Genomic DNA, 15,825 nt, shown 5'->3' on the forward strand with positions numbered 1-15,825 from the left:
ATCCCATGCCTCCTTACTCTCTCAATAAGCCTTGCATGGGGTACCTTATCAAATGCCTTGCTGAAATCCGTATACACTACATCTACTGCTCTTCCTTCATCAATGTGTTTAGTCACATCCTCAAAAAATTCAATCGGGCTCATAAGGTACGACCTGCCCTTGACAAAGCCAATTATATTATAATCATATGCCTCTCCAAATGTTCATAAATACTACCTCTCTGGATCTTTTCCATCAACTTATCAACCACTGAAGTACGACTCACTGGTCTAAAATTTCCTGGGCTATCTCTACTCCCTTTCTTGAATAAAGGAAAAACATCTGCAACCCTCCAATCCTCCAGAACCTCTCCTGTCCCCATTGATAATGCAGAGATCATTGGCAGAGACTCAGCAATCTCCTCCCTCGCTTCCCACAGTAGCCTGGGGTACATCTCATCCGGTCCCAGCGACTTATCCAACTTGATGCTTTCCAAAAGGAAATATTAAGGAAATAAAAGGAAATATTAAAAGTATTAAGGAAATAGAGAGTATGCAGTCATTGCAAGTCCTTTGGCACTTTCCAAAGCAGTAATGTAATTGAAATGTACATCACAATGTACAATGGAGTAAAATTAATTAAAGTAAAATTACTTTAACTACACATTTTTTTAATTGAACTTGAATAGTGAGAATCAATATCTAGGACTGGAATGAATTTTGATACACAACAAAATTGTTTTTCAGTTAATGGTCTGTATTCTGTATTTGAACAGATGAGTCACAACCTTAAGGGAAAAGGTCGGCATGAATAGAGAAATTCATTATTTTCATGTTTAGAAATGTTTATGTTTTTCATCTGCGGTACCTTTTCCGTTTCATGAACTGTCATCAGTATGTATTTTTAGAGTTAGATGATGATACCATTCACTCTGTTACCAAACTTCTCTAATTTTTCCTGATTATTTTAAAAGGGAATTTAGGAGGCAACCGAAAGAAGAATAAAGGGAGGAAATTTAGGCCACGTTCCAATTCTACAGAGTGAGTACAAAACATATTTAGTTATAAATTGTGGAAATGCTGTATAGAGGCTTGCAGATTAAGTAGCTTCAGCAAGTGAAGTTAGATCACTGAACTCCTGTTTGCCTTTGCGATTTTTCCCCCTTGCTGAAGTATAACCTGAATGAAGAATTAATTAATGACTGCAAAGTTTTGCTATAAGTATAATGTTGGTTCAGATTAATCTGACATCTTATTACACTTTTTATTTCATCTTGTCTGGAGTTAATGGATTAGATTTTACTCTTCTACCTGAATATTATCCTCATGCAAACTGGAACTGTGGTTGCCAATAAAAGCTGCTTCTGCTTTCATTTCTCTCCACATGTCACAGATTCTTAAGTTTGTAAAACCTTTGCATAGAATGTTATTCTACCAAGGATTAATCTGTTCATAATTTGAACAATCAGAGTAATTGTAGCCTGATGGTTAAGAAATAAAATTTGCCAAAGCTATAATCAAATAATGTTTGAAAGAAAACCTCCAAAATAATTCAAACATGTTTTCTTTATCCCTTGCATTATGACATACAAGGAGGACAGTCACCCAGTTGGCAGCCAACACAGCTATCCCATCACTCCCATTTCCTATCTCCATATTTTGCTACAGCCTGCAAGTCATTCTCTCTCACAATAACTCCTCTTTGATTCTTTTTTCACTTCCTGCACTAAAGGACAATTTGCCGGAGCCAAAATTTTAGGATGTGTGAGGAAACCAGAGAATGGGAAGAATTTTTTATAAGCTATAGAGGGAAAACATGATACCCATGTTATGATGATAATGGAAGTTGTTAATGTTTGAATCCATTTTCAAGTCATTGACAAATAAAGTAGTCAGTGCCTGCAGACAGCAAAGCCTGAGCAACATTCAGGTGTGCACTCATGATTGGCAAGTAACATTTGCACTACAATAGATTCTGGTAATGACCTACAATGACACACACAAAGTGCTGGAGGAACTCAGCGGGTCAGGCTGCATCTATGGCAAGGAATAAACGTTCAACATTAAAGGCCAAGATCCACTCCAACAAAAGAGAATTTGATGACCACTTATCCTTGACATGTAAAGGCTTTGCCATTACTGAATGCCTCACCATCAACAACCCCAGTGGCCAGTATTGTGCTGAGACTCAACTGGACCAGTCACATAGATGTTGTGGCTACCAACTGCTCAGGTACTGAGTATTCTGTGGTAAATGACTCAACTCCCCCAAACCTTCCTTCTATCTGTTTGGCAGAAGTATAATAGAATACTTTACTTACACCTAAATGTGTAACTTTGATATCATTCAAGAAAATTAACACCATGTGAGACAAAATAGCCCATTTATTACCCTAAATTTTAATTTCCTTCAGTATAGTTATTTGTCTAAGTTACTTCAACACCATTTCCCAAACCTGTCGCAAGAAAATCAGGGCAGCAGGTGAATGTCCACAGCCTGAAGGTTCCCCTCCAAATCTCCCACCATCCTGCAATAAAAAAATAAATTGCTGTCCCTTCATTGTTGTCTGGTCTAAATCTAGAACTACCCCCAAAGGAATTCTGGGAGATGCTTCAACACTGTGGTTCATGAGGTCAACTCCTCAATAACCAATAAAGGTTGAGCAATAAATGTGGATTATGCTGTACCGTGAAAAGGAATTAAATTGAAAAATTTGAATTTAAAGGAAAAATATCTGCAATGTTTGATCCACACTACACACAGAAAAGCCAAAAGTTTTAACAATTTAATTATGTTAACAGTGAAGAGGTATATATTTTAATTGAAGTTATAACTTTTTACACACTTAAGTCTTTCTTTAATTTTTGTTGATTATAGTGATAGGGATATTCAAAGCCGTGTAGCAGAAAAAAAACTTTTAATTCTATATTCCCCTCAAATGTTTCTTTACTGGGCTAAATTTCATACCTGTGTTATAATATGAAGCTTAATACATCAGGCTCTATTATTTCATTTTAGTGTAAATTGACACTATCATATCCACAGAATACATTTTCATCCATCACAACAGAGCAACAAGTTACTTGGGGGCTGGATGAATTTTTTAATCTCGGATTTGGTCTGTGGCATGTGGAAGTTATCTTCATTTGAAGACATATTCTCTTTATGTTTATCTTTAATTGCCGGGGGAAACTATTGAATTAGTTTTATTTTGACTTCAATATTTCTATTGTTAAATAAGTATTCCAAAGTTGAAACTAACAAAAGTTGTAAAAAAAAACTTAATAGGAGAGAACATAATTTATTTCAAAACAATGTGCTTTATTTTATGTCAGTGATCAATTGCTATTGCATATTTTATCTTGCACTGCTTATTTTTGATGTAAGTTTGTAATGATGTAGAATTGGGTGTTATGTAGAGCATGGTGCTGAGCAGCAAGTCAAGCAATCTGTGATGTTGAAATTTCTAACCAAAATGTGAGTGCAATTGTTGTTATGTAGTAATTATATGATGGATTTAATTGAATTTGAATAGAAGAGGTTTCTGGTATAAAGTGCAATGTCCCAGAAATTCGATTGCATGCTGCCTCGCTTTTCAGAGCAACAAATGGCATTTTTGTTAGAGCACTTTGTCGTTGTCCAGGATGCCTGCCTGAATCTTGCCTTAGACAATTGGCCCAAAGACTGATTTTTACCATTTTGTGCAATTAGTTTGTCCAACTGCTGTAAGGATTGTCCACGTTTAAGCCCTATGCTTCAGGAGCATAGCAACCAAACTGTCATTTCGTTAAGGAATCACTGAGATTGAGAAGTCAATTAAAAGAACAAAAAGGGGCACCCTCACCTCAGCTTACTGATAGAGACAGAAGAACTTATATTGGGGAATAAGGAAGCATCAGCAAAGTTAAACAACCATTTAATATCTGGCTTCACAGAAGAAGACATGGAAAACCTTCTAGGTAGAGTGGAAACAGATCTAGATCAAATGAGAAACTGAAAGGAATTAGCATTAATTAAAAAGTAGTATTAGAGAAAATAATGGGCCTTAAATCTAAAGGACCAGTTGACCCTTCTAACAACATTTTGATAAAGGTCACTATGTAGATAATGGATGCAAGAGTTGCATGTTCCAAAATTACATAATTTTGAGAATATTTCTCACAAATCGGATGGCAGTACTGTAAATATAATTCCACCAAAAAGAGAACTTTGGGGAGTGAAGATCAGTTCCACTGACATCATTTGTGAAGATGGTGTTAAAAACTGTGGTAATTGAGGATTTAGGGAATAACAATTGGATTTGTAAAAGGAAAATCATGTTTGGCAACTCAATTTCAAAGCTATAACTACAGTATTGCAAAGTGGATCAGAAAGAGCATGTGATTGGGATTTTCATAAAGTCTTTGATATGGTGATGTGTGAGAGTTTATAAACAAATTTGAGCACCTGGGATTGAGGATGGTTAACGAATAGATAGAGTAGGAACAAACAAATTATTTTAGATAGGGAGGCCAATTGAGTGCAGTAATCATTAATTTCAGGGGTCCAGAAGTTCATAATAATATAATCAATAAATTGATAATTTGATGAGGAGATCATTTCTGAGGATTTAAAGCTGTGTGGCTGGTTTAATTTTGGAGAATGCAGAGAGGCATCATGGAATGTGGACATAATGTAAGGAATGCAGATTTACTTCGGTAGGAATTCAAGTTTTTAAATGGTGAGAGACTGAAAAGTGTGCCTAAGAGTTAAGAGTTACAAGTGTAACTTACAGTCAGCAAGGCAATATGCATGTTGACCTCTCTTGCAAGGGTTTTGAGGGCCAGAATAAAGACATCTCTTTGGAATTCCTGTGAAGTCTGCATGCAGAGTACTGCCTGATCTCCCCACCTAGGAAAGAATATATTTGTGTAAACAGGTGTACTATGAAGATTCAGCAGGTTGTCTCCTGGTGTATTGGCTTTGCCCAGTGAGGAGAGGCTAAGTAGACTAGGCTTGTGATCTCAATTGTTTAGAAAAGTAAGAGGTGATCTCGTTAAAGCATACAACATGTTCTGAATAGAGAAAAATAATCCTCACCCAGAGTGTGGTGAGTTTTGTATCCAAGAAGGTGTGGAGATGTATTATTTGACTATGTTCAAGACAGAGTTTGGTAGGGTTTTTGGGATATTAAAGGAAATAAGGAATAGAGCTCTATGACTCTTCAGGGATGAACCAAGAGTCATAGAGTTAATCAACAGAGCAATAGGCTGTTTGCCCCACCATGTCTTTACTGACCATGAAGTACCCACCTATACTAATCCTATATGCTAGCAGTTAATTAATAGCCTACTACAGCTTGGTGATTCAACTGCTTCTTAAATGTTGTGAGAATCCTCTTGCCACCATGAGCCGTAAACAACAAATGTTTCTCCTGGATCACTTCCCATTTCAGTCACAATCCAATTTCTGGGCCATTTTTAATATAAGACACATCTGTGATATAAATAAGTCATTACTGTTCTTAAAACCAGTAACTTATGTTATTTTGATAAAATTTAATAGTCTTTTTCTTAACTTTTTGGCCTTACGAGCATTTCCTAGAATTATGTCATTTCCCAGCTAGACAATATGGAATTGTATGCAATAGTTACATTTGTTTTGTAACGAGGAGTATTTCTTAGTAGCAATATGTGCTTAAATTCCATGATTAAACTGGAGCGGCCAATCATTTGGTAAACTACTAATCCATTAACCGCATCCAACACCACAGCGCTATACATCTATATTCAGAAAATGCTATTTATATTGACTGTCGCTGTTGATGGATGAAAGACTAAATGACAGTAGAATAGTTTTATCTGAAGATTGGCAAACATTGCTCATTCAGATGTGTTGTCTATCTGGATAACTAAAGGATCTGATTTATAGCTTGGTTATTAATTTGAACTTTTTTCAGCTGATAAACAGCCTGTATTGGAAATGATATGATATGAATAATGTTACAACTGTTTGGGCCATTGGTTAATTATACCTAATTCATTGCTCTAGAGGAGGGGTTCCCAACCTGGAGTCCATGGACCCCTTGCCTAATAGTATTGATCCATGGAATATTAAAGGTTGGGAACCACTCTTCTAGAGTATCTTATAATGTGGAGAAGAATGCAACTAATTTTTGCATGGTTTCCTGAAAAATTTAACTTTGCTTAAATTGATTAAGAGCAATGTTTGCAGTGATAGTGGAGCTTACTATAATCTGTTTTTATTTGTCCAGTTAATTATGCAAGACACCCTACCTATAATAAATTACATGCCAGGTCTTTTGCATAAATGTTTTGCAATCTCATGCTTAATATGCAAAACTCCAATATTAACCTTTTTTTTAGTAAGATCAGAATTTTGTAGTTGGCCACAAAGCAGGCCCCATGATTTTTCTTGAGGCAACTGACCGTTGTGGAAACTGCACGAGCCTTGATAAATCTTGGATTTTGTCATTTGGATACTTTGCAGTTGCTGAGAAGATCCATGGTGATGTATGTGGCACGTTCACTTGCATTTTGGTGAAGAAAGCTCTTTGCTAAGCTTTGCTATGACCTCAGATCTCTTTTCTTCTTCTTCTTCTTCTTCCACTTTCTTTGAACCCACCAATGCTTTCTGCAGGTATTTAAACCCATGGTACAAAAGAGAATATAATGTAGCTAAGTGGGTAGAAGATGTGAATAAAAACACTGAAGGACCGTACTTTAGGTATTTCTAAAATCATTGTGTTTATCTATCTATTTGTCTATTTATTTAATTATTTATTTATTGCCAGAGCTGTTGCAGCACATTATGACTGGACCTGCTGCCTTGTATTAAAATACAAGCTACTGCAGCTGGAAGTTGCCCCTGTTCATTTGCTACCTTTGACTGTCCAAGCTTCATGTGCAATTGCAGCTCCTGTTTGCATCTAATGCTAAGCTCCCCTTTATAGAAGTACTATAGTGCATGCTTCCTCTGGTGCCACCATTATTAGCTTGTTCTTCCATTTTCCACTAAAAGTAAGCTCACTGGGCAAACACACAATTGCCACTGCCCATATACAAAGTGGCATTTCAGTCCAGTCATGCAGCACCTTGATGTCCACATCTACCCACTGCTTTGATGATGTCATTTTCATTGTACACAATATCATGTTAAGACATTTACATCTACAATAAAATTCTGCTCTTGTGCTGCAATGATGTGCATAATGGGCAATGCAACAGGAACATGGGTGAAGGGTGAGTGCAAAACTCTATTTACCAAATGCAAGTGGGTTTGCATATTTTCGCTGCAGGTTTTTAAACATTTTGCCTTCGAACAATGACGGCGAAATTATGCAAGCTCCAGCTACCTGCTGAGCTTGTTTTGAATCACTCTACTCTTCGGCTGACTTCAGTTTATTATTCATAACAATTATTTTAATTAAGGATTTGTAGTTCTCCATGCTTGAGTCACAAAATGGTTTTGTTCTATTTTTAGTTACATTGCTAGCCTGTAAAATTGTTGGATTATGTCTCAGAGAAAAGCTTCATTTGATTGTCATCTTTAATGTCTCTGTGTTATGCTACACACAGCATGACCAAAATAGGAGCACATCGTTGGAGAAAAAGTTGATTGCAAACTTCACTTGTGGATTTCTTAGCTTGTACTGAGACAGGATATGAAAAATGTTACAGTAATAGTGGGGAAAAGGACAAGGCATGATCCTCATTCACAATTTTAAGCATTTATCCTATATTCATTGGTGAGCCCGATTACTAAATTCATTATCTATTAATAATCTGCAAGTTGCTACAGAAACCACAAATTCAGCAGTCTGAGAACAACTTGTACATTATTTTAAGCTATTTCATGTTGAGAGAGAATTAGAAAAGTAGTATATTATTTAATAGTAAATTTATCATAGAGGTTCTATATTGAGAAAAGAGCATTTGGCCTATCATGTCCTCATTAACTCCTTGGAGAGCAATCTATTCAGTCCCATTTCTATATTTTTCCTTCAATAGCACTGTAAATTACTTTTTCTTTTGAATATCATTTTGAAATGGAAACACGAAACTGAAATGCTGAAATCTGCAGGAGGGAAAAAACAAGTGCCAGAGGAACTGAGTGGGTCAGGAAGTATCTGTAGAGAGGCGATGGATGGGTGATGTTTCGGATCGAGAACATTCGACTGAACCCAAGATGTCAACTACCCATTTTCCTGCCCAGATGCTGCCTGACCTATTGAGATCCTCCAGGAGCCTGAACTTTGCACATTTTGCTTTGTTACCTCAGGCATTGTTTTCTAGTTCTTAATCGCCCTCTGCATTGAACATGCCAGGATGCTGTTTACTGACATCAGCTTGGCATTTAATACAGCTGGTAGGCAAACTGTCCTTGTTGGGTCTCAACAGCTGTCTCTGTAACTGGATCCTGAACTTCTATAGTTAATCCATGTTGGCAGAAGCACCTCTAGCTCCATCACACTGAGCATCGGCACCCCCTGTGCTGCATGCCTAGCCTGCCGCTGTTCACATTGTTGATGCATGGCTGCCCTGTTAGATCCCATTCAAGCCGATCATCAAGTTTGCTGATGACACAACAAGGGTGGCTACATGGCATACCGAGAGGAGGTAGAGCGGCTGGTAAGACCAAAGAGATGACTTGGACTTCAGGAAGGGTGCAGGGTGACCGTACCTCTCTGTGCATACATGGCTCCTCATTGGAGAGAGTTAGGTGCATCAAGTTTCTGGGAGTGCACGTAACGGACAACCTCACCTGGTCCCTCAACACAACTTCTTTGATAAAAAAAAGCAGAGCAGCAACTTCACCTCCTGAGGAGATAGAAGCGAGTGAGGCTCTTCCCCCTCTTTTCCCCACCCCACCCCCAATTCTAACCATTTTTTACAGGAGCAGCATGCAGAGTTTCCTAACCACCTGCATCACCATCTGGTATGGGAATTGCAAGGCATCTGATGCAAGACCCTACAAAGTATTCTGAGGACTGTTGAAAGGATCCTCGGGGTCTGTCCCATCCATCAGAGATACTTATCAGGAGCATTGTATACGCAGGGTCCTTAGTACCGTCAGTAATCCCCCCCCCCATCTATCCAAGAACCTCTTTGACTCCCCCCCCCCCCACCATCAGGCAGAAGGTACTGTAGCATTAGGACAAGAATTGTTAAGATGGAAGCAGCTTCTTCCTCAGCCCATAATTCCACTGAAATCCCTGCCACCACCCAGGTATCATCAGGCATGAAGCGCCAGTAGCATTATACTGTTTACTTTATAACTTGTGTTGCAAATGAATCTTATTTGTTAATTGTCTAGTGGTAATATTAGTTTATGTATTATGTGTGTGAGTTATATGTGTTGTGTTGTTGTGCATCTTGATCTGGGAGAACGTTGTTTTGTTTGGCGGTATACATATGTGGAGTTGAGTGGCAATAAACTTGATTTTGTACATGTTCGAGTACATTTACCATGGTAACGTAGCGGTTAGCATGATGCTATTACAGCACAAGGTGTGGGAGTTCAAAGTTCAATCCTGGCATCCTCTGTAAGGGGTTTGTATACCCCCCACCCGTGGAATGTGTGGATTTCCTCTGGGTGCTCTGGTTTCCTCCTACAATCCAAAGGTGTACCTGTTGGTAGGTTAATCGGTCATTGTAAATGACTCATGATGAGGCTAGAGTAAAATCAGGGGTTTCTGGGCAACATTGTTTGAAGGGCCAGAAGGCCTACTCCACACTTTATTGCAAAATAAGTAAATAAATGTTTTATGTCAAACCCTCATCATCACCCCCACCCCTGGACTCTGCCTTTGGACTTCAGATCTTCATCTCTGATCCTCAAACTGGCTAGCAATGAATTTGTTTTCAAATAGCTCAGTACATATTGGGGTTGATTTGTCAAGTCCAAATAACCAAGTCCTAAATTATGGACATTACACTGATGTTCCACACAATCAAATTCATGCAGGCTTACTTAAAGAGAACCATAGAAGAAGCAGTAAAACAGTTCAAATTTTGATGCTGATGTTGAGGCTCATTGCTTGCTGCAGCACGTGGTCACTTACATTACTTAGTCCAGCACAACAGATTTTTAGATACATTCAGATGTTTCACTTTGCAGGAAAATGCTGCCTAATGAAATGAGTCATTAGATGAGAATTTGTTGCTAGGGTACCATCAAAGGAGAGAGAGGGCACTCTTGAGTAAACAATAGGTAGATTTGCCATTGTAATGCTATTGCTCCAATTGTGTGCTGGAAAGTTTCCGGTGATAATACAACAACATTAATTTTTATAGCAGAAAAATGTCACATCCAGACCTCTTCAATTTTATAAAGCACTTTATATAAAGTGGCCTTCAGATGTTTAAATGGGTAGGCATATTCATAAATACCATCTAAATTATATGTAAAATTATAAAGAGAGAGGCACAAAGACCACAGATAGAATCTGGAGCAAAAAGATCTGCTGAAGAAACTGAACAGGTCGAGCAACATCTGTGGCTGGAAGAAAATGTCAACATTTCAGGGTCAAGATCCTGGTTAGGATGGCGGCAGTCAGACCTCTCGTTAATCTCATCAGGTATCGATGCAGGGTCTGGGTCTGAAATGTTGACCGTTCCTTTCGCCCCACAGTCGGCTGTGTTCATCCAACATGATATTATAAAGTGGGCCAATGGCAAAAAGAAATAAATAATCAGGCCATCCTGAGGCAGGGTTTCCAGAAGGGTAAGACGAAGGAACACATACCAATCCTCATAGAAGGGTCAGAAGTGGAGAGAGTGAGCAGTTTCAAGTTCCTGGCTGTCAAGCTCTCGGAGGATCTAACTTGGTCCCAACACATTGATGCAGTTATAAAGAAGGCAAAACAGCGGCTATACTGCATTAAGAGTTTGAAGAGATTTGGGATGGCAACAATACACTCAAATACTTTTGTAGTTGTACTGCGGAGAGCATTCTGACAGACTGCATGACTGTCTGGTATGGAGGGGCTACTGCACAGGACCGAAAGAAGCTGCAGAAGGTTGTAAATTTAGTCAATTCCATCTTGGGTACTAACCTACAAATTATGCAGGACATCAAGGAGCGGTGTCTCAGAAAGGCAGCAACCATTATTAAGGACCTCCAGCACCCAGGGCATGCCATTTTCTCACTGTTACCATCTGCTGTAGGAGGTACAGAAGCCTGAAGGCACACACTCAGCGATTTAGGAACAGCTTCTTTCCCTCTGCCATCTGATTCCTAAATGGACATTGAACCTTGGACATTACCTCACTTTTTTTAAATATGTAGTATTTCTGGTGTTTGCACAATTTTTAATCTCAATATATGTATACTGTATAAAGTATACAGAATAAGATTTACTTATTATTATTTTATTTTTTCTTCTATATTATGTATTGCATTGAACTGCTGCTACTAAGTTAACAAATTTCACATCACATACTGGTGATAATAAACCTGATTCTGAGGGTTTTGACCCAAAACTTAGTTTATGTAGGAAACAACCCAATTGTGCATAGCCAACAACCCATGATAATGTCCTATTTTTAAAAAATTGGTTCTTTCTTTCCTGAAAATTCTATCACCCATCTACACCAGGAGTAATTTGCAGTAGCCAATTAATCTATCAACCCACATCTTTGGAGTCTGGGAGGAAACTAGAGCATCCAGAGGAAATCCACTATGTCACAGGATGAATTGTCAAACAGTCAGGATCAGGCATGAACCTGGGTGGCTGGGGCTGTGAAGCTCCCAGCTGTGCCTCTGTGCTGCCCTCCTAGATTAATCCTTGCTCTTCTTTCTTTGTTTCCTTGGAATCATTTATCAATATAAGACAGGGTCCTCCAGAATATTACTGAAAGTCCTTTGGATGATGGACCTAAATTCCAAAGCTATTTATTAGGAATACCTTTAAGTTGGTATCACTTGCTGCTATATTGATTACTTAAAAAGAGAGAAAAGGAATGGAGGCAACGTTGTTTGCAAAGATCCATTGAAGTGACCAAGTAGAGTTTGCAATACTGTGGAAATTCTTTAAAACTATTGGCAAGGGCAAAGAAAGCCAAGTTACATCTTCAACACAAGGAAAATTTTGTGCAGAATTAGGCATTTAAAGTTCTCCTTTAAGGATAAAACTAGAATGGAATTAATAACAATTCTAAACTCAATCTACCTAGAAATGAGAAAGTGGTTAAGTATTGATACATATTTGCACATCTTCAAGTTAATATGTCTCAAGGCAGGAAAGCTATTTCACAACTGGAAACCTATAAATCACAGTCCATTTTCTCCCCGTGCTGTGTGTTAAATATTTAAGTGTGTAGATTATGAATCAGTGCATGTAGTGTAACGCATTGCTGACTGTAAGTTTATGGACGATCACTAGCTATACAGTACATGGAATGACTGCCCAGTAAACCTTGCTTCTGCCTCTTCCATCCATAATAGTGAGGGCTGCTGTTGATTTCTCCACTGCACAAAGAGCAGCGCTGACAGGACCATCTCAACATTAACAAAAAAAAAGTAGTTAGCTAATTATGCTGTAATTGGGAAACGTTTAGTATTTTGAAACAGCAAAACTGTTGAGAACTTAGTCAACATCAAAAATATAATTTAATATAATTTAATGCCTCAGATCTATTAATCTAGGTCCACAAATAATTTGCAGAGTAGTATTGGTAGGGCATAATCTATAAGAATATTGGATGAAACAGCAAAAAAATTAATTGAATCATTTTGCAGCACACATGCTATTTGCAGATCCTTCATTTCAACAATGATACTGCAGTTAAACTCAATGTAACCTTTAGATCATAACATTGTCAATGCCTCTCTGAGAATGAAATATTCCCTCCTGAACTCCTGATTATTCAGGTGATCACAGCATGAACTAATAGCAAGATTTTATAATTATTCATTTATCAATGAGTCTCCACAGATCAATCTGTTATCTACTGTTATGCTAGGACTGTTGCAATTGGTTTAAATTAATTTGGCGAGGAGGATGGGAACTGGAGTGATAGGGCTGAAGATGGGGCAGTTAGTATACAAGCAGAGGCAGTGTGTAGTGAGACTATCAAGAAGGACAGGCAGATGACGGCAAAATTATAGTCAGTGAGGTGAATTGCAGTGTAACATGGGGACAAAATCAAAAACAGAAATTAAGGTGTTATATTTGAATACACACAACATAAGGAATAAGTTAGACTATCTTGTAGTGCAATTCAAGATTGGCAAGTATAACATTGGGGCATCAATGAGTTGTGGCTGAAAGAAGACTGTAGTTGGGAGCTTAACATCCAAGGATACATATTGTATTAAAAGAACAGGCAGGTGGACAGAGGAGGTGGCATGGCTTGGTTGGTAAAAAAAAAACACAAAATCAAATCCTTAGAAAGAGATGACATGGGATTGGAAGATGTTGAATCTTTGTGGGTAGAGTTAAGAAGATCCTGATGAGAGTTATATACAGGCCTTCAAACAATACCTAGGATTTGGGTACAAATTACAATGGGAGATAGAAAATGCATGCCAAATGTTCAATGTTATGACAGTCCTGGGGTTCTATCAATATGCAGTGGATTGGGAAAATTAGGTTTCTGCTAGATCCTGAAAGAGGATTTGTAGAATGCCTTTGAGATGGCTTTTTAGAACAGCTTGTGGTTGAGCCCACTAGGGGATCAATTATTCTGGATTTGGTGTTGTGTATTGAAATAGATTTGATTAGGGAGCTTAAGGTAAAGGAACCCTTAGGAGACAATGATCACAATATAAAAATTACCCTATAATTTGAGTGAGAGAAGCTAGTCAGATGTATCAGTATTACAGTGGAGTAAAGAGAATTACAGGGGCATGAAAGAGGAACTGGCCAAAGTCGAATGGAAAGGGATACTACTAGGGATGATGGCAGAACAGCAATGGCTGGAGATTCTGGGAGCAATTGAGAAGGCTGAGGATAGATTCATTCCAAAGAATGAATTGTGTCATCTAATGGTAGAATGACACAACTGTGGCTGACAAGGGAAGATAAAGACTACATAAAAGTAAAAGAGATGGCATATAATATAGCAAAAATTAGTGGGAAACTAACAGAAGGCAACTAAAAAGGCCATAGGGAGGGAAAAAATGAAATGCAAAGGTAAGCTAGCCAATAATATCAAAGAAGATATATAAAGCATGAAAGGGAGACGAGAGTAAATATCAAACTGCTGGAAAATGACACTGGAGAGGTAGTAATGGGGGACAAGGAAATGGAAACAAACTGAGTAGTATCAATCTTCACTGTGGAAGACACAAACAGTATGCTGGAGGTTTGAGAGTATCAGGGGGCAGAAGTCAGTGCAATTGCTATTACTAGGGAGATGGTGCTTGGAGAACTGACAGGTCTGAAGGTAGATAAATCACCTGGACCAGATGAACTACACCCCAGGGTTCTGAAAGAAGTATACGAACAGATTGTGGAGTAATTAATAATGATCTTCCAAGAATTACTAGATTCTGGAATGGTTCCAGAAGACAGGAAAATTGCAAATATGACTCCACACTTCAAGAAGGGAGAGAGGTAGAAGTAAGGAAATTTTAGGCCAGTTACCCTGACTTCAGTGGTTTGGAGGATGTTGGAGTTGATTGTTAAGGATGAGGTTTCTGTGTACTTGGAGACACATGATAAAATAGGCCAAAGTCATCATGGTTTCCTTAAGGGCAAAAATTGCCTGACAAATATTTTGTAATTCTTTGAGGAAGTAACAAGCAGGATAGACAAAGGAGAATCTGTGTATTTGGATTTTCAGAAGGTCTTTGACAAGGTGCCATACAGGAGCCTGCTTATCAAGATAAGAGCCTATGCTATTACAGGAAAGATACTAGCAAGGTTAGAGAATTGGCTAAATAGCTGGAGGCAAAGAGTGGGAATAAAGGGAACCTTTTCTGGTTGGTTTCCAGTGACAAGTGGTATTCCATAGAGGTTGGTGTTGGAACCGCTTCTTTTTACATTGTATATCTATGAGTTGGATGATGAAATTGATGGCTTTGTGGCCAAGTTTGCCAACAAGAAAAAGATAGGTGAAGGGGCACGTAGCGTTGAAGAAACAGGGAGGCTGCAGATTAGAAGAATGGTCTAAGAAGTGGCAGATGGAATGCATTGTCAGGAAGTTTATGGTCATGCATTTTTGAGGAAAATAAACCCAGCCTATCAAATCTCTCCTTATAACTAATGCCCTCCATTCCGGACAACAAACTGCACTTTTTTCAGATGTTACCATATCCTTCCTGAACAGAACTATACACTATACTCTAAGTTAATTAGCTAGTTTAGGAAACTAGATCAAAAGGTAAAATGGTAGGTAAGTAATGGCTAACCTTCAATGACATAATTCATAATTTTCAGGAATATTATTTTCTGTAATCCTTTATAATTTTAAATAACCATATGAGATCTCCTTTCTTTCTGCTTCAGTTAGAATCCCAGCCTCTCAAATTTATGCAATAAACCATCTCTTTGATATCATTAAAGCTTCTGTATCTTTCCTAAAATGTGGTACCCAGAACTGCACACAATGGTGGTACCCAGAACTGCACACAATGTTCCAGTTGTGGTCAAAGTAGTGTTTCATAAAGATTAACTGTGTGTTCTACTATATGCCTTTTTCTTTAAAAAGTTCATGCCCCTGCATTTTTTAACTTAATTTATCTTAATAGATACAGCCACTTTCAATGTTTTGTGCATGTATACCCACAGATCTCTATATTCCTGAAACTTTAAAAGATTGCTAATTTCATATTACCTCTTCTTGTACTTCCCATAGAAATGTAACTTCTTAGTTTATTGGTCATCTTCACTTTCACTAC

At 38.0% G+C, this 15,825-nt stretch overlaps 1 protein-coding gene across 9 annotated transcripts in view; it reads left to right on the forward strand.

Moving 5' to 3' along the window:
- The window catches only part of adam22 (ADAM metallopeptidase domain 22), a 309,560-nt gene that overhangs the window by 279,818 nt on the left and 13,917 nt on the right, over positions 1 to 15,825 (forward strand). For 6 of the 9 annotated variants that reach the window (XM_073054560.1, XM_073054561.1, XM_073054564.1 and 3 more), the window contains 2 exons: positions 953 to 1,019; positions 6,619 to 6,705. In XM_073054560.1, the coding sequence (XP_072910661.1) occupies positions 953 to 1,019; positions 6,619 to 6,705 (154 nt within the window). The remainder of the gene's footprint in view (positions 1 to 952; positions 1,020 to 6,618; positions 6,706 to 15,825) is intronic. The other 3 variants (XM_073054562.1, XM_073054567.1, XM_073054568.1) reach the window with 1 other exon arrangement.

The sequence above is a fragment of the Hemitrygon akajei genome, chromosome 8 (assembly GCF_048418815.1).
Source record: "Hemitrygon akajei chromosome 8, sHemAka1.3, whole genome shotgun sequence".
Classification (NCBI taxonomy): domain Eukaryota; kingdom Metazoa; phylum Chordata; class Chondrichthyes; order Myliobatiformes; family Dasyatidae; genus Hemitrygon; species Hemitrygon akajei.